The 26,869-nt window shown below is 35.3% G+C and overlaps 1 protein-coding gene across 1 annotated transcript; it reads left to right on the top strand.

Annotated features, from left to right (window-relative positions):
• The first annotated feature begins 6,712 nt into the window (after positions 1-6,712).
• Positions 6,713-7,634, top strand: LOC111916515 (mitochondrial import inner membrane translocase subunit Tim9). The gene is made up of 2 exons (XM_023912180.3): positions 6,713-6,872; positions 7,234-7,634. The coding sequence occupies exons 1-2, from the start codon at positions 6,778-6,780 to the stop codon at positions 7,418-7,420; spliced, it is 282 nt and encodes a 93-aa protein (XP_023767948.1). The 5' UTR covers positions 6,713-6,777; the 3' UTR covers positions 7,421-7,634.
• Positions 7,635-26,869: the final 19,235 nt, after the last annotated feature.

Genomic DNA, 26,869 nt, shown 5'->3' with positions numbered 1-26,869 from the left:
GACAAAGCGAGGCGTGCTGCAAGGCATGCGGAGGAGGTGGAGACGAGAGCAAAAGATGCGGCGGAAATGAGAGCCAAATTCGACGAGCACAATTTATTAATAAAAAAAATGAGTTGAAACGTCGTCATTTGGAGTTCCTGGAAAGGCAGGCACGGGAGAAGCAGGACCAAAAAGAGAGGGAACTAATGACACATCAGTTGTCAATTCTTCGGGCAAGCGATGAGGGTTTAGCGCCTACTAATCTAGCGGTGCTACAAGCGATGAAGGAACAAATTAGGAAAAAATATTTAGGTTAATTAGGATTGGTGTGGTTCTAGTAGTAATTTGAATGGTATTTTAGTTATTAGTTTAGGTTTGAAATTATGTTTTTTTAATTATCATTGGAATTTTAGATTTTAAATATTATGTCTTTTTTTTGTTTTTAAAATTATATGTTTTATAAAAAATATATTAGTTATTAAAAAAACACAAAAAAAAAAAAAAAAACGAAAGCAAAAAAAAAAGTAAAAAAAACGAAATAGTAAAAAAAAAATAGAAAAATAAAAATATTTATTTTCAAAAAGTTGGTGTTGGATGATTGGATCTTGTTACATCTTGTTGCATATTTCTCTACTTCGTGTCATAACACCATTAACTTAGGTGACATGTGAGGTGGCACAACTTGGTGTTGCACCTTGTTGCCCACACCCAATGCTCTAATACATTTTCTAGAGTAAAAGCCCCAAAGGAATTAATTGTGAGTTGCATGGTGGTGATTTGGTAGATAAAGGTAAGGATGGAATTGGTACGGTACCGAGTTTTTTTTTCTCCAAACTGTGTATCGTACCAACCATAGTTGGTATAAGATTTTAGCTACCAGTACCGTACCAAGTGTACTTGGTACCAATTAATTTGGCTACCAACAAATTTGGTTGGTATATATTCATATTTGGTATATACCAAAATTTTTAATTAATATATACTATACATGAATATAAGTTGAATTTTTGGACATTTGGCCGTTGCTTCACTCGCTTCTAGTAGTAAAAAAAATTTTTGGAAACCACTAAAAGGATTAAAAGATGTCCACTCCTAGCAAGTTGCTAGAGGAAACAAATGGTAACAGTACAAGTACAAAGAATGAGAAGTTAGTATTCATTTTTAAGTTTTAGTGTATGTATCACCGATCTCGTGCACATCAAACAATAAGTATCAAGAAATTTCTCGGTCAATGTGTTAGTTTAGTAATTCTAAGATTTGTTAATTGTTATTGTAATTAAAACATGAAAAATATGAAAACTCATATTTCTTTGTATTCATGAATTGATATATATATATATATATATATATATATATATATATATATATATATATATATATATATATATATATATATATATATATATATATATATATATTTGTTGGTACGGTACAACCGTGGTATTAAAAATTTCATACCGTTACCGTAGCAAGACTACTTAATTTGCATGGTATTACCAACCAAACATATTGGCTATCAAACATATTGGCTATCAAACAACTTGGCTACTGATTCAATTGCTTCGGTTGGTAACATGTTGGTTGGTTCTCTGTAGTACATATTTGCCAGCCCTAGATAAAGGCCGATGGGTTGGAAGAGCGTATAGGCTTGTGCTTTGGAAGAGGAGGCGTGAATAGTAACTCATATAGGTTTCATCAATCCAATGTTTGTTACTAAATTATTATTGAAAATAAATTTTAAGATTTTATAATTAGAAACAAACAAATAAAGCAACGAATGTCATATTTTTGGTGTAGTGTCAATGACGCTACCTGATTTTGAATAAGAGGTATGCTCACTTGTCATTTTGTTTCCATCTCGCCCGTGCAACCTAAAAACAAGGTAACTTACAAAACCCGTAAGTATTAGGATTGATTCTTTATTTAACGGGTAAATTACAAGTTTAATGAAATAACTTTGATGATAAAGACAAAACACAATTTTGATTGTGCTACATTTTATTTTATTTTTAAGAAAAAAACCACCTGTTATTTTCAAAAATCCCATCACGACCTCCTTTTTTATTTTTATATCACAATTTATAATATTTGCCATCTATAAACGAATAACTATATCGATATATGCTAATTTCAAATTATAAATTTGGGTTTTTTTTCTTATTGAAAATTAGTTGGTTTTAGTTTTTAATAGGTTAGTTTCAGATTTTTTATGGGTTGAAAAACAATCGATTCGATTTCTATGATTATGTTTCATTTTTTTGGGTTAAAATTCATTATTATTATTTTTTTTTTTTTGTGTGTGTGTTAAAAATCCAAACCAAAAATGTGGTATTTATAACTTTGTTTTGAAATGCAACTTTCATACAAACATATGTACCATTTTTATAATTTAGTATAACTATATTTAACTTTTTACTGGGTTTGATTCAGTTTTTCCTATTAATAAAATACCATGTAATTTTTTTTTCTAAAATCAAAAATCATTTTGCAAAACTCACCTTAATCAAAAAATTCAAATTATAAAAAGTTGTTATTGTGAGAACAAATGGACATTTATAAAAAAAAAAAAAAAAAATACCACATAAAAGTATTGTACTTTGTCATCATGGGTTAATAACAAATTTTAAAATGTGCAGTTTGATTGGCATCTACATGTCAAACATGTCGGCATATCAACATAAATTAAAATTAGAAGGTTAAACTTAAAAAAATAATTCAAACAAAGCTATCAAACATAAAAGGTTAGATGGTTAAATTATAATATAACATATCCAAAAAGTTATCCTTATATATATATATATATATATATATATATATATATATATATATATATATATATATATATATATATATATATATATATATATATATATATATATATATATATATATATATATATATATATATATATATATATATTAACTCAAACAAACATAAAACCACTAGCGGATCTACATTGGATCCCGGGTATCCCGAGATGCCCCTCAAAAAAAATTTAGTAGTATAAATTTTTCCGAAAAAATTTGTTTATTTTACGTTTCTTAATATAAATGTGTTTTACGAAAAAATAACAAAAACTCTAGTTGGTTCAGTTGGTTATGACGACATGGTGTTTTTCTGGAGGTTGGAAGTTTGAATCTTGGGCTTGATATATGTTAATTTTTTTTGTTTATCAGTTTCTATCATATATCCCTTCAACTTCTTTCTTATTTCTTATAATTCTAAATTTGTCTCACATCTGTTATAAAATGAAACATAGCCCCTATATATCTGTTATATAAGCAACACAAAATTCTCAATTCTCAACAAGTTAAACATTTGAATGGATTTGGGTTTAAACCCGAAACGGAGTTTGGAAAACTAAAAAATTGAGAAATTGAACTCATTGGTTCGGGATATCCCTTTACGTTGACTCTGGCTCCGCCACCGCATAAAACCATCGTCAATATCAAATTGTCAAAAATCTATAAACTAAACATAGTTATATAGAATCAAGATTAAATAAGAACTAAATTTTTGGTAAGAAAATAATAACTTTTTTGTTATATATATATATATATATATATATATATATATATATATATATATATATATATATATATATATATATATATATATATATATATATATATATATATAGCAAACAAACGAAATGAATTATTAGATGATTCACAATAAAAATTTCTTCCAAAAAAATTATAACTAATTTTTAAGTAAATCAAGAAAAAATTCACTTTTATGACAATTTTAGTGAATGTCAACAAAATAATTGTATAAATGAATAATCGGAATGCTTTTTTGGGAATTTTTTTTTATAAATCATCTTGTTTTTTATTTATCTATTGTTTAATTTATTTTGTTCGCCAAAAAGCATATGCCGAAAAAAAAATTCTTACCTTCCACCAATTTTTTTTACCGCATATATATATATATATATATATACACACACACAGAGAGAGAGAGAGAGAGAGAGAGAGAGAGAGAGAGAGAGAGAGAGAGAGAGAGAGAGAGAGAGAGAGAGAGAGAGAGAATATGCATTACAGACTCACCTAAGCTTAGATATAAACCTCTAAAATATATCATTTTAACTTACTAAATATACCGGTTTGGTTTTCACTTGGTAAATATATTATCCTCGATAACATTTCTTTCCCCCGTTATCATTTTACAATCTCTGTTTTCTTTCCCCCATTATCGTTTATTACTTCATCACTTCACAATAAACATTTTTTTTTTCACTGTCACGAAATCAAAGATAATCAATATTTTTGCGTCCTTATCAAAACTATTGTGTCGATCTTGAATCTACATCTTCAAGTGTTAATCGTGAATCTACTAACCGCAATCTTTATATAATAAAACAATGTATTTTCCGTATGTGTGTGTGTATATATATATATATATATATATATATATATATATATATATATATATATATATATATATATATATATATATATATATATATATATATATATATATTAAATAGCGAATTCGTTTTTTTTTTGTTTAACCAAAATAATTAAAATTTAATCAAAACCAAATTAAATAAGGTATCCTTATTTAGTTAACAAAACCGACTTAACCGAAAACTAAATAACGTGAACCAAATAAACCAAATACTATTTGGTTCGGTTTGGTTATTCGGTGTTGGTTTTTTATTAGACCCTAATTTTGTCTAATTAAAACTAATATAATAGGTACGATGTTTAAGGTACAATCCGATAATGACCTTAAAAAAATAAATAAATAAGGTCTGAATAGCTTGGTTCAGACACAAAACCAGTTTGATATCGTTAGCGCGTGACCAAATGTCTTCAAATGCACAGTATGCACTAACAAATTGATAACAAAACCTCATAAAATACCAATATCTCAATCCAAGCAAAACAAAATTTTAGTGGATCTACGGATGTCTTGTAAATATATATCGTCAATTGAAATATGAAGCCGTTCACAAAATCGAAATACAAATCCTTAAATAATCACATATGTAGGGCTGTTCACTATTTGAATAAAACTGAATTGTCCAATTAGACATTTGGATTAAAGTATTTGGTTCAGATATTCAGATTTTTTGATTGGTTTTCAATAAAACCGAATTATTATTTTGGATTTCGGATTGGTTTTGGTTTATAGAATAAGAACCGAATAGTCCAAAAAAACCGAATAACAATTTGTTATGGATTTATTTTCAATATATTTATAATTATTTATTAATTTTATAAATTTTTTTAAATAAATTCAAAAAGTTTTACCTAATAAAAGACATTAATATTTCTCTAAAAAGTTTTTTATCTATTAAATAATAAACTATGATATGTCTTGTTAGTGGTTGTTTATAAATTTTAAATCACAAGTAAATAATTTGATTTTGCTTCTTCTGTAAAATTAGATCATATTATAATTTTATGTCCTTTTAAAATGTTATGGTTTTTGAATACCGAATTATAAAAACCAATCCAACCGAATTGTAATTGGATCGGATCAGATCGGATTTGAATTTTGTTTGGACTATTTGGATCCATATTTTGAAAATCGAAATCAATTTGGATTTATTTAATTGGATCGGATCGAACCAATCCATCCAAACGAACACCCCTACACATATGGAATCATTCAAAATCGAAAAAAAAAAAAAAATTCGAACATAGGCGGATTTAAATTGCCTCCGGGGGTATCACAGGATGCCCCTAAAAAAGTTTAGTAGTATAATATTTTTCGAAAAAATCATTTTATGTTTCAGTTATACATTGGGAAAAATATTGGGCTACCCTAAAAAAGTTTCAGATTATTTCTAAATAGTCCAAAATACAAATTAGCCCAAATGGTCCAAAATTTTTAAGCATACACCAACTAATTTATTGAAACAAAGAGGTATAAGCCCAATTAGTTTAATGAAAAAAATCTAACGTCCTTGTGAACGCCGACTTCTTTCTGTCAACTTGTCTTCTTTTGTGATCGTCGACTCCATCCCAACCCCAACCCTCACTTGTTGCCGCTTGTCGGTGGCTTATTTCGGCAACCTGCTGTGGTGAGTGATCAAACTCATCAAAGTGCACAATGAAACAAATAAGTATAAACAAAATACTCAATCATATTATCTATTGTTAGGTTAATTCAAACTCCATTTTTTTTTATTATTATGTTCAAAAATTAGAAATTTCCAATTAGGTTAGTTAAATTAGGGACATAAGGTTAATAATTATTGGTTTTTTTGTTGTTAAAACTTGAAATCAAGTTATAGCTGATATATTTTGATTATAGGTTGCTATTTGTTCATTTGCCGTTGAAACTTGAAATCAAGTTTATAGTTGATATATCTTGATAATTTGATTGTAGGTTGTTATTTGTCGTTGAAACTTGAAATCAAGATTATAGTTTATATGTTTTGATTGTAGGTTGCTATTAACAAATTTTTCAAAAGACAATTAGATGTTGGAGACAATAATGGTGAATGAACTTCCAAAAAAAATAAGACTAAAAGTAACTATGTTTCACAAAGTAATCAACCTAAGTCAAAACCACAATAACCACAATCTACGAATCCTTTGGAGCGTGATTTGTGAGAAAAGGTTTATAGTAGAGTAATTTTTAGGGATTTTGAGTCCACCATGATTTTTATAGACTTAGAAGCCCAAAGAATACAAGTTTCACACTTACAGAGTAGCCCATAGAAGCCCAAAAAATACCTTCTACTCTTCTAATCTTCTGCACTAATTTATCCTTGGCTATTGAAACCCTAGTCACTAGTTACAGAACGAACAGAAGAAGCAAATCTCCAGAGAATAGTCGAAAATGGACAAAAGTATGCTCGGAGATCTAGGGAATCTTCCAGCGGAGGATCAAGCTCGAATGGCCACCATGATCGACCAGCTTCAAATACGTGACAGGTTCACTACTCTCTTTTTTTTTTTTATGTGTTTTTGTATGATATGTCAAATGCTCTATAAACCCTATCGGTTTCGGTCAGTATCTGTTGAAATTCTCCCAACGAAACTGTTTCTTCAATTTGATCGATTCACCAATTCAGTGACATATCATACGTATGTTACTCATCTGATCCCCAATACTATTTCACATTGTTGCAGATCTTCGTTTCTGTTTCCTACTTTCCATCTTATGCTTTTTGATCTAGATATGAGTGTCAACTTTGAAATTGAAATTAGATGTTGAATGTTACAATTCAGTTGTAACTTTTTTTTTTTTTTTTTTTTTTTTTCTGATAGTTTCATCATTTCTTCTCGATTGCAGTTTGAGAATGTATAACACGCTTGTGGAGAGATGCTTTACAGATTGTGTGGATACATTCAGACGCAAAACGTTGGATAAGCAAGAGGAGACGTGTGTGAGGAGATGTGCTGAGAAATTCTTGAAGCATTCAATGCGTGTTGGATTGAGATTTGCAGAACTCAACCAAGGTGCAGCTACACCAGACTAATACAAGTATACAACATCTATGGAGGTCACTTTTGCAGTCTAATAGAGTTGCTTTAGTCTTTCAAGTAAACACCATAAACATAAAGAGATATGTATGCTTTCCATTAACGATTGCTTTTCTCCCCTTTTTTTTTGTACTTGTTTGCACAAGTTGAATGACTTGATAAGGTATTTGAAAACATGCTGATGCTATTGATTTTCTTGTTTCCTTCTTCTATATTGTGTATATTTAACCCTTAGTTGAGGAAAGATAAAGATTAAGTTGCACTGTGATAAAAAAAGGGTAAATTACACCAATCGTCCCTCGTGCATATGTCAGAAAGCGTGTTTAGTCCCTATTTTCAAAAATTAACTCGGACCGTCCCTCGTTTGGTTTAAACTTGCATGTTTCATCCCTCCTTAGTTTAAATCTTCACAATTCATCCTTTGCTTAACATAAAATGATTATATTGCCCTTACTCTTTTATTTTGTTTATATAAGAAAAACAGAAAATAAATTTTAATCCTTTATTTTTACAGTTATTAATAATTTATAAACAATTAAACCTATCACCCCACCCCCGATTTACCTAGAAATACATTAATTCTCCATTCACACTCTTCATATCGCCCTCACCTCCCCTTAAACTCAAAATCCGGCGACTAGAGATACAACCACCGCCAGAACCTGGTTGACAATCGCCACTAACCACCTCCTCACTTACCTTCCTCGATTCATGTTGGAAATGTGGACTCAACCACCAACAGACTTAACTACCCAATTTCTTGAAATCAACCATCGTTATTTTCAGATCTACAACTATCTCATTGGAAAAAGAATAAGAGCAATCCTCTTTGCAGCTCGGACATTAACTAAAGGAGACATTGCAACCACTGTCGACTGCCCCTGATCGATCCACCAAATCATCTGGCGACCACGAACATCAACGATTTTTGGGACCCAACTTGCGGTGGCCATACCCTAGATCTTGTTATCGCCTTGGGTTTTTCCGACCAAACCCCCATCTCCTTCTCCTTCATTTTCTCCCCACGATTGCACCTCATATATGACTGTTCAGAAGAAATCGAACTAATATCTGATTGATTAGGCTTCAAATCATAAGAAATCGAATTTGCATCAGAAGTTTTTTTTTTCATATGGGGGTTTCTTCTTCAAATTCATACGAAGATATAAACCAGATTTGTAGTTTTTGTCTATGTATGTATGAGTATTCGTTTATGTCAGTATTGATTTATGAATTTGATGTCGTGAATGAGTTTATGGATTTGATTTTTTAAGTAGCTTTGATGTCTTGAATGGATTTTTGGGTTAGCATTTTTTTGGATTAGAACATGGATTACATGTGTTTTCTCGAGTAACAGAGGTAGCGGTGGCGCTCACCAGAGGTTAGTGGTGGTGGTGACCAGAAGTGGTGATGGTAGTCGGAAGTAATTTTCTAATGGCTGAATACAAATGGCCCACATATTTAATAAATAATAATTTTAATGGCTTAGTAATTAATAATTAATAAATAAATCAAAAATAAGTAAATAAGGGCAAAAATGTCATTTTATGTCCAGAGGGATGAAATGTGGAAGTTTTAAACAAACGAGGGACGGTCCGAGTTAATTTTTGAAAATAGGGACTAAACACGCTTTCTGGCATATGCACCAGGGACGAATGGTGTAATTTACCCTAAAAAAAAAGACATTGCTCAATTTCATTACATAGAACCAAAATTTTATACAAAATAAATTATATCTGTTACTTCTATCCTTAAATTACATATGCCATAGATAACTGGCATTTTCAAATAAATTACCAATTTATATAAAACCCTAGCATCGTGGTCATGATGTCGGAAAATATACAAGAAATAAATGGACAAATAATATAACATCTCACATAAACATCACAAGTCTCAACCAACAAAATTGACAATCCAATGTTGAATATGTAAGAATTTAGCCACACATGTTGGCTTTTACATTGATGTAAAAACAAATAAGTTAAAAACAAATATACATTAATAATACTTAATTTTGATGACATTTTTCAGTTTGATCGTTTAATTATTTAATTTGTAGAAGTAATATATATTTTGTTTTACACCTTTAATAAATTAAGCTAATTGGTTGAAATAATAAAATACATATATTACAAGGTCATAAATTCCTTACGTAGTTATATCTATCTCAAATTGAACATAAATGTTACATAACTAGAGGTTGCACTCATATGCATTGTTACGGAAAATTTGTATTTGTATGATAGACAAGACCACATAATTTACAATAAGATTACATTTAATTATAGATCTATCTCAAATTCAACATAAAGGAGGGTTTTTTTCAAGAAAAATAAAAAATGGAGAGTTTTTTTTTTTTTTTTTTTTTTTTTTTTTTTTTTTTTTTGCAAAATAAAAATAAAAAATGCAAGGTTTTCTTCAAATTGAAATAAAATAAAATTTAGCTTTAATTAAAAAAAACTCAATATATATAAGGTCTTTTATGATATTACCGGCTAATTATACGTAGGAACATGTTTAAAGTTGATGAAAATCAATATTAAAAAAAAAAAGATAGTTATGTGTTCGCAAACGTACACTCACTAAAACGAAGATATAAATTGGAAACTGAACTTGTAAAAAAGGGAAAACGAAGATATTTCAAAAAAACAAAGTTGTAAAAAATTAGGAATTAAAAAAAATTGGAGTAACGAAAACAAAAATATATGCAAAATATATAAAAGAAATGAGGTGGACATACTTAGCTTAGGATATGAGATGAACTTGGGTCAGGGTTCTCGGATGGACATGGAGAGGGATGAAAAACTTGACCTTAATGAGGTAAGTAAATTACACAAATTGTCTCTCTGGTTTGGGGTAATTTGTGTGCTTGGTCCCTAACTTATTTTTTTAACTCAGAAGGTTCATATTGTTTGTTTTTGTTACGCGTTTGGTCTTCACTATTTATTTTTGTTACACGCTTGGTCATTGTTTTACCTAAAAAGACTATTATTTAAATAGGGAAAAATGGTGGGGTATGTAAGGTAATGTGAGGGGGTGGGGTATGTTTATTTAAATAAATTTATAAAATCAAGAGCAAAATAGTCTTTTTAGGTAAGATAGGGACCAAACACGTAACAAAAACAAACAGTAGAGACCTTCCGAGTTAAAAAAAAATAAGTTAGGGATCAAACGCATAAATTACCCTAAATCATAGGGACCATTCGTGTAATTTACTCATGAGGTAAACCAATATGTTAGGGTTGTTTGATATGATACCACTCACCAGGTTGTCACATCACCATCAATGTTTTTTTCTTCTCTCCACCATTCCTATAGGGGATGGTGTTCGTCCATGAACAACGTCTTCTTAATGTCAAGAAAGAAGAAAAATAGAGGAAATAATAAAGGAAGAAAGAGAGAAAAGTGTGTTGTCTTGCGTCGAGCTCTCTACGCATAGCCATAGCCATGAGATGTTAGGTTTGGACAGTATTCCATGGGCCTCAATGTTGTTGAGATTGTCCACCTAAGCCTTTCAAGTCTCAACTGCGTTGAGAAACTCATACCAAATAATCTAACCGATAGGCTAGAGATATTTTCAATTTAAAAACATCACATTTTACTTATAAATATTACCTTAATAATAATAATTTTTATTTTATTATCAAAACTGATTAATAATAATAATTTTTCTTGAACATCAACTCCAAGTTGCTACCACCGCGCCATTGAAGGTTGGCAACCTCGCCTCCTCCACTGCCGAAGGAAACTCTGGCCTTCAAGCATCTGATAGTTCTCCCTCCTCAGCGGCTCAGTCTCCAATTCACAACAATTTTTTTATTGTTTCATTGGTTATTTTACCTTACCCGAATCTACAACTAGTACTTTTTTTCTTTATTAATGACGTGGTTTATGTTCTAGACTCTTCATTGATTTTGTAGGACCCTTAGCTTATAACCAATTAAAAAATTAAACAAAAACGTATTTAATAAATATGGTGGGGACTATATGTCTTTTTAACATTTTTAATTTAGGAAAAAACTTAACTTTGATGTAATATGAACTTTTTATTTTGTTAAGATGACTTGAAAAAATTTAGCCAAAAAATAGAAAAAAGGAAATTCATTTTTGTGGCTACATCTGTGTATTACTTTAATAGATTTATGGTAAAATGTCATTGTGTTCCTAAAAAAAAATTTCCTATTGGTTTAATAGATTTGATTTTATTATTATTATTATTATTATTATTTTAATTGATTTATGGTAAAATGTCATACGCCACTGCCTTCATCATCTCAGGTTCCGATCTGAGGGTTCCGATGGTAGGGGAGAGAGAGAGAGAGAGAGAGAGAGAGAGAGAGAGAGAGAGAGAGAGAGAGAGAGAGAGAGAGAGAGAGAGAGAATTTTCTTTTTCTTTTTTTAATTTCTATAATAAAAAATTGGAAAAAAGAAAATACAAATGACAAAATTGTCATTATAAAAAAGTTTAAAACAAATTAGATCAAACTCCTAAAATGAATCATTTGGAGCTCTAGTGCTAATCTAAACCTATTTGGACCGAAATTATAGTTTTTACCTAACCACATGTCCATTCTTGCAAAACTCTTTCACATGGATTAGGTCTCCATTCCTTGTCACACATTACTGGTCATCATACTCAATCACCCCATTTTATTTTTCTTCAACTCTCCAATTTGGGCCTCTCTTGTTATTGAGTCTCCGTTTTTCATTTAATCGTGTGTAGGCTTTTATATTCTAACTAGTATTTTACGAGTGTCGCGCGTTGCAACGGCAGTGATGTATTTAAGAAATGGTAGAAAGTTAGCTGTTATGATGGGTAGAGAATTATATAGGAAGTATATAGAAGTTATGTACATTCATGCATTCAAAAGTTTAGTTGCAGTTTCGGGAGGTACCAACGATACGACGGTTAACTACAATTATAGGATGTACTTGCATAATACAAAAGGTGTTGCCTCTTTTCTTTTGGGCAGAAAATGTTGCTTTATCTTATGATTGAGGAGCACAAATCCATCCCGTGTTGTTTGTTGTTGTCAAAATTCCTCCTTTGGTATGCATCAAAAGTGCTACTGTCGTATCTAACTTTTCTTTTGTTTACGCGACATGTCATGTGCTACAAGTACATTAAAAGAAATTGAGTGTCTGTTACATGTAGTACACGTGAAAAAAGGTGATAAGCAGGTGTGTATACCTTGTGATGATGGCGGCTGCCTTTTTGCTGTTGCCTTAGGATTTAGTGTTACTGGTTCGAGTGTCGTTTGTGGTATTGCCTTGTTAATTGCCATTGTTCCTTCATTCTCCATAGCAATATCGAAGACCAAAGTTTTCCTCGTATGTCAAGTATTTTTAGGGGAGTTATGTCAGGGTCTAAATGTCCATGTGTGATGACCTTGTCGTGGCAACTTTTTTCAAGCATTTGTGTCATGGCGTCATTGAAGAATATAACTTTTGCATTTGTACTTTCATCTGCAATTGTTGTGTTTACGCAATACCTGGTCATTTGAAAACAATAACGATTAATGTAAAGCACGATGTAAAAGAATATTATGTTGTTTTCACGTTGGAATGAGATTTACATGAAATTTGGTTCAGGAGCATAGCCATCGTCCTTGCATACAAACCGTGGGGTTATACCCTTTTGTAGGAATACTTTTTTTTGGACGACGCGGACATGTAACATTGTACCACTTACGGTGCAATGTGATTTCTATCACACTTGTTGTGCATGTCAACTTGTTATGTTGCATTTGATATTTATTCAGTATATTAGGTTGATGAAGTGTAAGTCTTTAAGAGTAATACTGATAAGTTAGTATGTACCATTGGATCTTCTTTGAACTTGTTTAGTATTTCATAGATGGATATGGTTTGTTGGTTTTGTTGTAACACCCATAAAATTTACACCAAATTTAAACTTTTAATACTAACAAAAGAGTCAAATAGTAATTGTTTTTACAAAACATTTCCAATTCATTTATCATCAGAGTGTCCCAAAATAGATCATGAGGATGAGGAGCAGTACGGTCACACCTTCGCCTTCCCTCGCTCTCCTGAAGTACCTGAAACAATAAACTGAAAACTGTAAGCCCGAGGGCTTAGTGAGCTATCCCCAAAATTCCAATACCACGCTGGCAGAAACCATAGCCATAACGATCAATCAAACAACATACATACTGGGCCATCGGCCGGACTGGTCCGCCCTACTGGGCCTATAGTCTATCTGAATCTATCTTGAGCCTTCAACATGACTGGTCCGCCGCGTGGGCCTACAGTCTCCCCGGACCGCTCAGAGGGTGTTTTGGACTTCAACACAAAGCAGGACCGCCTCAACCCAACCAACAAGCAAATAACCATGTACGCATACTATCATGTACTGTCACATACACATAGCAAACATATCTATCTCACTGACCATCAATCATAGAGTTTCACTCGTAACTAGAGCATCAACCTAACAGGTCACTGATATACCATTCCTTATGGATCATAAAAGCATAACAGACTATCTATTCTGATTCCGATCTAACAGATCAGAATCATATGTAGCATACCATGACAACCGATCTAACCGATCTCTAGCATAACAACTATCCTAAACAGGATGAACTCTAACATAGCAATAGCATAACACCCATCCTAACCAGGATGAAATCTAACATGGCAATAACAAAGCAACCATCCTAAACCAGGATGTAAATCATAAAGGGCCGGCCTTGGTGCCGTAGACCCTATCGATATAGTGAGGATAACTCACCTCGCAGATGTAAATACGAAAGGCAAACGCCAACTATCGGATCACTTGACACCGGCTCCACCACCTATAACCATATCATAATATACTCATAAGTCCTTACTCTTATGAGACACCCCATAATCTCTTAGTAAATTCCTGATCAAGGTCAAAGTCCTCGGTCAAGGTCAACAGTCCATGTTGACCTCAACTCGCCGAGTACACTCGGCCACTCGTCGAGTCCATGGAGCACATTCCAACTCCCCAAGTCATCGGAGTGACTCGTCGAGTTCCTTCGAATCCTGATCAATTCTTAAGGCCACCCGTCGAGTTTCCTCCTTGCAACTCGATGGGCACACACGCAACCATATCCTTGGTTAAACTCATCCGACTCGCCGAGTTGTTCTTTAACTCGTCGAGTTTCATGGCCATCTTCATCTAACTCGCCGAGTTGTTCAAACAACTCGTCGAGTTCATGGCTTCCTTCATCTGACTCACCGAGTTGTTCCTCCAACTCGTCGAGTCCAATGCACATCTTCATATGACTCGCCGAGTCGGCTTTGCGACTCGCCGAGTCCTTACAGTCATTTTAACATGTAGACGTCTTTAAGCCATGGCAAGGCCCCAAATTGCAGATCCAACTTCCTTAGGCCTGCTTATCACGTAAAGTTGCAAACTTTACGTGCATGCATTGCTTCACAAGCTCCTAATGCCAAAACCAAACTTTTAATGGGTGTTCATGGACCAAGGGAACCTTAATCTTGCCTAAAGCTGGAACTTTATGCTTGAATGCTCCAAAGAGGGTCCAGATATGAACAACTTTAGATCTAGCCCATAGATTGCCATACCAACTTGATACCCTCTTAAAACCCTTAAACTCATTCAAAGATAAGGTCTAGACTGAAATAACTAAGGGTAATGGTTTAATACCTTCCCAAGAGATGTCCACAGCAGAAGAATTCGGATCTCCTCCCAGCTCCTATACCCATACACTTGTTTTCCCCAAACTTTTACACCAAAATCTTCTCTCAAAGCTTTCAACACACAAGGCACACACACGAGTTAGAGATGGAAAGGGGGGATGCCAAGGAACTGAAAGAGGCTTGAGCTTCTTTAAATAGGGGTGCAACCCCGGGAATTAGGGTTTCACTTTCCAGCTCCTACTCTCCGAGTCCCACAAGGACTTGCCTAGTGGATCACTTAATTCGCGATCCAACCCGCTGCTACTCGTCGAGTAGGGCCAAAACCCAAAAATATTATATTTAAAGTACTACCTGAGAGTCGGGGCACTACATTTGTTGCACATATGCTGGTTGTTTGAGTCTATATAGGTAAGGGGCAGATGTGTACTTGTTAGTTATACTTTGCAAATTCGGGATTCGCGGATTGAGGAACGTTAATGTTGCCTATGTAGTTTCAATTGCAAGTTGTCTGTTGGAAGTAGTTGGGTAACTAATGATGCATATATTTGTTTAAGAAAGTAAGGTAAGCAAAAGGGTTTGTAATATACTTTGATATTCAGTTATTAGTGTAGCAATAACTGCTAAAACCTTGCCAACTGCTTCCTCTTTCTGATATGGGAAGATGGATTCATCCCAAAAAGTGATTTCTATTATGTTTTCCATGTCGTTGGTGGTGATTATTAGAATATGAATTTGTGAATGTTCTCTTTGTTGGGTACATTTCAATAGTGGAAGGTACTAACCATTCTTCTTGTATTTTCACTTTTTTTATTCTTTTTGCTTTTTGGATTAGTGGAGGAGATATTGTCTCAACATGGCCTATATGGTTTGGAAACGGGTAAACTAAATTATATGCAATCATAATGTGAGTATATTTTGTGTTAATTTTAAAATAGGTTCTTCTTACCGCTCAATTGTTTTGGGTTTAGTTTTTTGGTCAGGAGGATGTTATATGTAGAAAAATCATAAAAGTAGGACGGGAAGACTGGGTCACAGAGAGGTTCGAAGAGGGCTGTGTCGCCGAGATGTACAGATGCGTCATGTCGGATGACCCTCTTGGATTTTCTGGTTGGGAGTGCGACATATCCAGTTATAGTGTAGCATAGGTTTACTATCATTTTGGCATCTAAAGATTGTTCTTTTCTTGGGTCGACCACTGCCTCTATAGTGTTGGAATTACTTTGCTTTTCACAAGCTATGTAAAACAGAACAAGTTTTAAACAGGGAGAGAATTTGAGGCAAATGCTTCTTCTGTGATTTTATTATATTTTTGTGGACAAATAACACCATACACATTGCCTGTATTTAAAGAAAGAACTAGCAAGAAAATAGAAACTACCTCAACTAAGCTAAAGACCAGGACTCCTCTGGTTGATTTATTCTACTAAACTAATAAAACGTGCTTAATAATAAAAGAAAACACCTGAATTATTATAACATTCTCCCCTTAATTCAGTGTTTTGTGACTGATTTCACACCAATCAATTCCCTCATTTCTTCATGCTTTATCCTTGCCATTGTTTTTGTCAGAATATCTGCTTTTTGCTTTGTCCCACACACATGATTTACGATAATCTCCCCATTTTCTACACACTCTCGAATGAAATGGTATCTTATATTGATGTGTTTGCTGCGCCCATGGAAAACTGGGTTTTTCATCAAATCAAGTGCTGATCGATTGTCCACAAAGAGTGTCACTGGTGGCACCTTTTGTCCCGTTATTTCAGTGAGAAGTCGTCTTAACCAGATCCCCTGGCAAGCTGCCATTGTTGCCGCCATAAACTCAGCTTCACAACTTGATAATGCCACACTTCGTTGCTTCTGTGAGGTCCAGGTGACCAGGTTCCCATTCATGTAGAATGCTGCACCTCCTGTGCTTTTCCCATCATCTAAATCTTTCCCAAAATCACTATCTGAATACCCTGTGAGAGTGACCTTACTTTCCCCTCTCTTGTATGTCAATCCATAACTCAGTGTCCCCTTCACATATCTTAGAATGCCTTTGACTGCTTGAAAGTGTTTTACAGTTGGTTTGTCCATAAATCGGCTGACTACCCCAACTGTAAAAGAGAGATCAGGTCGAGTATGAGTGAGATACCTGAGAGCACCAACTATGCTTCTGTACTCTGTGGGGTCTACCAATTCGCCTTCTTCATCTTTGCTCAATCGTAGCTTGTGCTCCATTGGACTCCTTGTTGCATTGCAGTCAATCATTCGTGTCTTGTTGAGAATGTTCTTTGCATAAGCCTCTTGCTTCAATGTAATTCCTGTATCACTTTGATTGACCTCGATTCCCAGGTAGTAAGTTAATAGTCCGAGATCGCTCATCTCAAACTTTGCATTCATCTCCAATTTGAAGTTCCTTACGTCTTCATTACAGCTTCCTGAGACTAGCAGATCATCTACATAAACCCCCACGATTAGAACATTCCCATCTTTCTTTCTTGTATACACTGAGTATTCTTGGTAACATCTTCTGAATCCCAAATCCTTCAAGTAGCTGTCAAGACACGCATTCCACGCTCTTGGCGCCTATTTTAGCCCGTACAGGGCTTTCGATAGCTTGTATACTTTCCCAATTTGCCCCTTCTTTTCGAATCCTTCTGGTTGTGTTACGAAGACTTCTTCATTCAACTTCCCATTCAAGAACGCTGATTTCACGTCGAGGTGATGGACTTTCCACCCATTGGACCCAGCGAGTGCCAAGATCACCCTGACAGTTTCGATCCTAGCCACAGGAGCAAACACTTCTTCGTAATCTACTCCTTGTTTTTGTACATACCCTTTTGCGACGATCCTGGCTTTATACTTAACAATTTTTCCAGTTGGATCTCTTTTCACCTTGTAAACCCACTTCAAACCAATCGGTTTTCTTCCTGTTGGGAGTTCGACAAGTTCCCAAGTGTTGTTCTTCTCGATTGATGCTATTTCACTCTTCATCGCAGCAATCCAATTGCGTTTTGACTTTGCTTCTTGGTACGATGTGGGCTCTTCCAAATCTTGAACGAGCATTAATCTTGCTATCTCTTCTTCGGTCATCGAGGCTGTATTTTCATACAAGTCGGAGAGAAGACGGTACCGCTTTGGGGCGCCACCGCCTGTGGAGCTAGAGGCGGTGCTATCTGAATTTATCGGCGAGATTGGTGAATTAGGGGTCACCGGCGAATTTGGGGATGTGGGTGAATTTGTCACTGAAGATGGGTTTAGAAACTCGTCTTGTGGGCTTATAGGTGGGCTTATATCCAAGTCATTGGGCTCCATTTCTTCATTACCCCAATCTTCATTATTTTGACAATCACCGTGACTCGCTTCATTTGAAGGTGCAGGTCCATCTTCATTATTCTCGCTATTTTCGTTGACTTCATCAAAGTCAAAGTCAGCCACAGTGAGAGTTACACCTGGATTGCTTCGAATTTTTTTCGTCTTCTCCCAAGACCATGTTTGATTTTCTTCGAAGACTACATCCCGACTCACGTACACTGATCCTGTGTCTGGATCCAATAGTCGATACGCCTTCGTCCCTTTCTCTGCACCTAAATGTACGACTTTCATGCTTCGATTATCTAATTTCTTCAGCTGATTTTTGGCAGTTCTCATGTGAGCAACACATCCAAAAACTCGGAGGTGACCCACCTGTGGTTTTCGACCAGTCCACATTTCATAGGGTGTAGAACTGTCAAGAGCTTTTGTGCTGATTCTGTTCAAAACATACACTGCGTGGCTGACTGCTTCACCCCACAATACTTCAGGGACATTCATGGTCTTTAAGTTACTCCTTACCATCTCTAGGATTGTTCGATTGCGTCTCTCCACCACCCCATTTTGTTGTGGGGAGTAGGGGGAGGTGTAATGGCGTTCTACACCCATTTCGTTACAAAAACTAGTAAATTCATTAGACAAGAATTCACCCCCCCCCCCCGATCTGTTCTTAATATCTTAATTTTTTCCCCTGTCTCATTTTCTACTTGTGCCCTGAAGTTCTTAAACGTCTGGAACGCTTCACTTTTGGTTTTGAGCAAAAACACCCACATTACTCTACTGAAATCATCAACTAGGAGCATGAAATATCTATTTCCTGATGGTGTGGGAGGTGAGACTGGGCCACACAAGTCGCCATGAATGAGTTCTAACTTCTTCTTTGCTCTAAAGCTTGAATGTGATGGGAATGGCTTTCTAGTCTGCTTTCCCATCAAGCACCCTTCACATGGTTGTGTTGGAACAACAATTTTTGACAGTCCTTCAACAATTCCCTTGTCTGACATTTCTTTCAATGCTCCAAAGTTAACGTGCCCCATTCTTGTGTGCCATAGCCATGTCGGATTAGAAAGTTCTGCAACCAAACATAGTGAATTTATCTCTTCCAATTCTATTTTGTACAAACGATTTTGAGATCGCTGGACCTTCATCAACAATCTCCCAGCTTTATCACGGACCCACAGATATGGTTCCCTTATAGTGATCTCATCGCCACCTTCAGATAATTGGCCAAGGCTTATTATGTTGCTGCACAAATCAGGTATATAGTATACCTCTTTTAGTTGTCTTTGTTCGCCATTTTTGCATTGAAACTGAATCATGCCCTTCCCTTCAATTCGAACTCTCGATTCGTTCCCAAATCGTACATAGCCTTTAACTATCGTGTCCAGTTCTCTGAACTTTCTCTTGTCTCCGGTCATATGGTTGCTCGCCCCTGTATCTAGGTACCACGACTTTGAATGTCGTTGGTGTTCTCCCTTCGTTTTCAACTTTGGGTTTACGCCTTCCTCGTTTAAGAAAACCTCCCCTATTTCTTCTTTTATTTCGAAAGAAGCCAGTAGAAGTGCAGGTTCATTATCAAGATGATCCTGGATCAAATTGTTTTCTTGTACCCTCTCTCGTCTAGGGTTCTTACACTCAGCTGCATAGTGCCCGTGCTCCTGGCAATTATAGCACTGAACCCTACTTTTGTCTTGATTGCTTGAAGACGCACGTTGCCCTTCCTTTTGATTGTGCGGGTGACCACTTCCACGTCCCCCACGACCTCCAGAACTACTGCCTCTACCACGGCCTCTGCCTCGTCCACGAGTGCTCCCACGATTCTCTTTGCGCTTTAGATCATCTCCCCTCCTTTTGTACTTCTCAGACCATTCTTGATGAGTTAGAAGTAGTTTGCGATCGTCTGCATCACCATGCCCTTTCATCCTCTCTTCATGTGCTTTTAATCTCCCGATTACCTCTTCAGTGGTCATCGTTTCCAGGTCCCCAAATTGTTCCAGTGTGGAAGCAAGTTGGAGAAATTTGGAAGATACAGCCCTGAGAAGTTTCTTCACGACATAAGCTTCTTCAACTTTATCTCCCAATGTTCGCATTGTGCTGACCAGATGATTCACCTTCGCAGCGAATTCATCCACTCCTTCCGAGTCTTTCATTATCAAGGATTCAAACTCTGCTTTTAACGTCTGAATCCTTGCAGCCTTCACACGATCAGCTCCCATGAACATCATCTTTAGGGCATTCCATGCTTCCTTTGCAGACTTCTTTTCTGATAGCGATAGCAGCAGATCCTCCGGTATCCCTTGATAGATCGCCGCCAACGCCATCATGTCTTTCTTTGTCTCCACCACTGTGTTTGAGGTTCGTGGTTCAACTGCATCCCACACGCCTTGTGCCAACATGAACACTCTCATCTTTATTGCCCATGCTGCGTAATTTTCCCTCGTCAGCATCGGATAGTGGAGAGAAATCTGGTTATCCTTCTGACCGTTTCCATTGTCATTCCCAGTCATCTCTTCACGAGATTGGTACTTGGGCATACACCAGGTTGCTCTGATACCACGATGTTGGAATTACTTTGCTTTTCACAAGCTATGTAAAACAGAACAAGTTTTAAAGAGGGAGAGAATTTGAGGCAAATGCTTCTTCTGTGATTTTATTATATTTTTGTGGACAAATAACACCATACACATTGCCTGTATTTAAAGAAAGAACTAGCGAGAAAATAGAAACTACCTCAACTAAGCTAAAGACCAGGACTCCTCTGGTTGATTTATTCTACTAAACTAATAAAACGTGCTTAATAATAAAAGAAAACACCTGAATTATTATAACATATAGCATCTCCCTGTAATAGATTAATAGCAATTTTTATATATGTATATGAAATCAATATTTTAATAGATGTGTAATGGGAGACGTACATGTCTGTCTATAGACATGTAGCATAAATCTTGGTCAGTAGTGCATGTTTTCCACTTTTTGATAATTCTAATTTGTAGTGGTACGAGTTCTTCATTGGGTTTTACATCTGCTATCCAATACATTTTGTGCTATATAGACAATGTAATGAAATCGATTAACAACCATATTGTTGATGATGTAAACACGAATGCTAACGGACCTTTGATATAGGTTAGATAAAAAAGAAACAAATTATGTGTGGCTGTAGGAAGAAAACAGACAAAAAAATGGTCGTTAGCGGGTAAAGTCATAGTATAATTACATTAATCATATAATAAAAAGGTTTGAGATATCTGAATTGGTGTTTACCAACCTAGCAGAAGTACAATACAATGAGACAGTGTAACATGCGTAGGACATATGTTTGATAATAGTTTTACCTTAGTTATGCTATACAGCTAGTTTAATTATGGTTTAAAGTATTATCTATTTCTGATAAAAAGTATGAATAAACTATGTTTCTGGTTAAGTTTGCAGGTTCATTTGGCTTTGGAATAGTTAGAAGTTTGAGATACTGTGGAGATGTTGCTCTTGAAAGTGCTACGTAGAGTTGACCATGGCCAAAAACAGGTTATGGAAGATAGATGCCTATTTTTTTAGCGATTGGCCTTGACTTTTGTTTATTGTGCATAGTAAAGTTTCAATGGGAATTGTTTTCTTGTCAAAGAAAACGGAAGCTCGTTATCTGTGTGCGTCAAAGTGATGCGGGGTATATAAACTATACGGCCTATTATCGTTCCAGTCATTATATGTGCCTCAATGAATCTTGATAAAAGTTGTTTAATTATCAATCTTATTCCATTACATAGGCCATAAATTGGACTGATGTTACGCATAAGTATAACAGGAGCATTGATCTTCAATTTGAGTTGATGTTGTGGTATATCATTGAAGTTTAACATGTGTAAGTATTCATGTGGATACAGCAGGCCGGAATCACCGTGAAAACTGGTGTTTGGGATTATTGAATCTATACTTAAGTAAATTTTTCTATTTCCAATAGTCTTCTTCAGAACCATCATATTTATTTCATGGGCAGTTTCATTTTTGGACATACTATTGCTTTTTCAGAAAGATTTAGTATCGTTGGGTTTTCAAGAGTAATATTTTCATAGATGAATATGATTAGTTCTTGGACAGCTAAAAAATGTGGAGGTATCATGTATTGTGGTGGAATTTCGATTTTCTTGGCGTTACATGGACCGTCATTTTCAGAAATGCCTAATTCTCCGTTACCGACAGCAAGTAACCATTGTGAGAATGTTTCCACCTCATGCCTACTTGTTATATCCATGTATGGTCTTTGTATAAGCGCATATTTTTGTTAATCTGTAAACTTTGAAATATTTCCATAGATGTGATCTGGGCAAGGATGAGTTTAGGATTTCTGTTTTTGACGCTTTGCGTTAACAGGTAGCGTTTGGCGAAAATCCTCTCCTAGAAGTATTGATTTACGACTCAATGGTTGATTAGTATAACCTTTTAGATCCTTGAGGCTTTTGCCCAAAGACTCAAAACACCTACGATCGTTCATTGGTTCTTTGTCCTAAATTATGAGTGTTGTTTCTATTAGTAGTTGGGTGAGCTATGTGTTTTTATTTATATTGCACAATGAAGTATCAGTAAGATCTAGCGGTATTTTGAAACGCGAAATCGCGAATGAGCTGTTCTTCTAGAAGGGAGTAATAATGACGCAATACCCGATGCAACAACTGCAAGAACAGTCTTCCCTTTGGAACGTAGACCAGAAATTAATGTTGTCTATAGAAAGGTTTTTCCAGTGCCACCATGTTCATATACAAAGGACAAAACCTGTTCATTCCTTGTCAGAGTCGTCATGACATATTCATATATAAGCTTTTGTTTCGGGTGAAGAGTAGAACAATATGAGTCATCGTCTTCTGTTAGTTTTTTCCTATCGTAATTTTTCTCTTCCATGATGAGTCTATTTGTTAAAGTTGCTAACATTTCTGCTTTTGGCATTGGTAATCCGAAGGCTTACAATTAGGTAGTTGACGTTCCTGAACGTAATAATAATTAAATTTCATATAGAACGTACTGCATTTGGTCTTCATCATTGACTATGTGTTGTGTATATGATGCGTAGTCAGCAAATTTCTTCCACTGTTGCTGAAAAATCCGTTTGGGATTTGAGATCTCACAAAACAAAAGCATATGAGTAAACAAAGATCTTAATTCAGCAACAATTGCCCATGCAGCAACCTCTTCAATTACATCGAACCATTCATTATCATCTCCAAGCAGTCCAAGTTTCTCACATGCTTCGCAAATGTTGGAAGTAATTCACCACCTACGGTTCTTATGTCTTCAAAGGAACGACAACCTTTTTGATGTGGCAACATTATTCGGAGGTAAAACGCCTCACCAACAGATGGATGGATGTATATTAATCGACCTATAGCTGGTGGTCAGCCTGTGACTCTACGTTTCAACGTTTTCCATTTTGTACCCATCGGTATTATAAAGGTAATCAACATAGCATAGATCGCGTCTGCTGGCGTCAATATTATTATTTGCAAGCCATCCTGTTAAAGTAGTGGCTTTTGTATAAGGATTAGACAAGACATTGTCAAGCTGTTCATTGTCTCTGGATGTGACATTTTGCATGTTTTATAGATGAACAACAAGGACCTTAAAAAGGCAATGTAGGTGATCTGGTAATGGTGTTAAATTTGTAAGCAAATATTGTGGTTTTAGATAAATTATCTGTACAGGAGGATTTCGGTAATGTATTAGGAAATCAAAAAAAATTCTCCATGCCGCTTCGTGAGGATAGATAAATCTACTATCTACAAAGTTTTTGATTTCGTCAATTTCAGCAAGAGCATTTGTCCCAATATCAGCAATGGTAGAGGGATTATTGTAATAGCGAATTTTATATGATCCTTTATTAGCATATTCCACCCATAGTATTCGATGTTTATATGGGCATGAAAATGTAGTAACAAAGCCCTATTGTAGGGCACTACGTAACTATTATCAAAGAAAATTCAATTCTTTTGGACAAAGTGAGAAGTCGGACCTCACTTGTAACGCGCGTAACCATTTTTGTCAAATGTAGATACCATCTGATATTCCTTTGGAATTTTTTTTAGCAGGATCTTGTAGACATGCATGGGGCGTCACCTTTAGCAATTCCGCAAGGTCCACGCATCATAGATTCAATTACTATCTAATACATAACTGGGTCGGTAATTAGATATGGAATCTCTGCGGATATGTATTTGTCCAGTTGGCTGGCGTCTTTTATCTTGTTTGGGTGATCAATCCATAATAAGAGATGGCAGTGAGGGAGACCTCTCTTTTGGAACTCTATTGTGTATAGATATGGATTAGAAAAAAACTGTATTTGAAAACACAAATTATTGGTATCAAGTGAATCATTGGTTTCATCTGGCAAGCAATAAATAGATTACATGCTGAAACTTTTCCAAATGGTCTCTGCATTCTGAGAATGTTAGTGAAGGAAAGCAGTTTCATGTGAAAGACCCTTGCTATAATATCAGGACTTCGGCTTTTAATGCTGGAAATCTATCCATGTATCTACAAATTTATGGCCATTTGACATTACATGTAAATGTAATGAAATATTGTGGACTTCCATGAACTCTGCATATCGCCAATGCATCTTGATAATGTTTATACATATAGCGAGGACTATCGGTAAATGTTGATGGCAAAAAAATTTGTTTGCCTATGTCTTTCCCGTTACTATCACCACGTATACCCTGAAGAACTTCATTTTGTAGGGCATTGTGATTATATCACAAGTAATTAAGTCTATCTTGTTCTATGCAAGCGTACGCATTAACCATGTATTGTTGAAAAAGGCGATCGCCTCTTAGAAGCAAAGTATACAGATGAAGTCGGTTGTGTAATTGGTAGAACATGTTCAATGTCATTTTCCTATCTTTCGTTTACTCGTCACCAGTTAGGCATCTTATCAGACCAGCCGCTTTCACCATGTATAAACAATAAAGTATATTGCAAGGGCATGTATAAAGTATATTCGTTGAGGTCCTTTAACCTGTTGGTGATCAGGCTAGAAATGACCACAATAAAAACTGCACAGGTGTGAAACAGGGGCAAGAATGCACACATAAAACTTTTCCCTGAATTCTTCTTTTTTTGACACACCAAACATACTACAAACTGTTTGCAATTTATAGACTCTAACACATTAAAATCTGAATTAAAAATGCTTTTAAAACTACCAAACTATAACTGAAAACTTTAACTACTAGGTTAACCACAATGTGGTAACCGATTATTCTCTTTATTGCATTAAACTCAAATTCAAATCAGAATTAACTCCAATACTCTCCCCCCTAATTCTGAATAGGGTCTTCAAGCTTCTCAACTCCCAGAAGACTTTTCATCTCAGCAAACTTCACCCGGGGTAATGCTTTGGTCAGAGTATCTGCTCGCTGCTCCTCTCCACTTATATGCTCCACACAAATTAATCCATTTTCCACACATTCACGGATGAAATGGTATCGAGTCTCAATGTGTTTGCTCCTACCATGGAATACAGGGTTCTTCATGAGCTCTATTGCAGATTTGTTGTCTACATATAACTTGACCTTTCCAACCTCCCAGCTGATCAATTCCTTTAAGAGGTTTCTCAACCATAATGCTTGACAAGCCGCTGATGTTGCTGCCATGAATTCTGATTCACAAGAAGACAGAGCCACAGTCCTCTGCTTTTGTGAACTCCATGTGACCAAATTTCCTGAGAGATAAAATGCCATTCCAGTTGTGCCTTTGCCATCATCACGATCCATCCCGTGACTACTATCACTATAACCCACCAAGTTTCCATCTCCTCCTTGTCTATACACAAGGCCATGCTTAATTGTACCCTTTACATACCTCAAAATGTGTTTTACTGCCTTTAAATGACTTTCTCTAGGTGACTCCATGTATCGACTGACCACCCCAACTGAGTAACTAAGATCTGGCCTTGTGTGTATCAGGTAACGCAAGCTCCCAATGAGACTCCGAAATTTTGTTGCATCCACTGTGGCTTCATCTTCATTCTTGGTCAAGCTAAGTTTTGGTTCCATTGGATATTTTGCCTCATTGCAATCTGCCATACCTGCTGCTGTTAGTAATTTCTTCGCATATCCCATTTGACTGATTGTTATACCCTTTTTACTTTGTTTCACCTCAATTCCAAGGTAGTAGGTTAGCAATCCCAAATCACTCATATCAAATACTTTCTTCATTTGGTTCTTGAAATCAGCTATCTTTTCTTCACAGCTACCTGTCACAATCAAGTCATCTACATATACACCAACTATTAGCACCGCTTCTGCGTTTTGAAGTTGGTACACGGCCTGTTCTTGGGGGCACCTGTGAAAACCCATACCCTTGAGTGTTTTGTCAAGCTTGACATTCCAGGCTCTTGGAGCCTGTCGTAGCCCATAGAGAGCTTTATTTAACCGGTAAACCTGATGTTCCTTGCCTGCAATAACAAACCCGTCCGGCTGTGAAACATATACCTCTTCTTT

This window comes from Lactuca sativa, chromosome 5, assembly GCF_002870075.4.
Source record: "Lactuca sativa cultivar Salinas chromosome 5, Lsat_Salinas_v11, whole genome shotgun sequence".
Taxonomy (NCBI): domain Eukaryota; kingdom Viridiplantae; phylum Streptophyta; class Magnoliopsida; order Asterales; family Asteraceae; genus Lactuca; species Lactuca sativa.
This window is presented reverse-complemented; position numbering and strand designations above follow the sequence as displayed.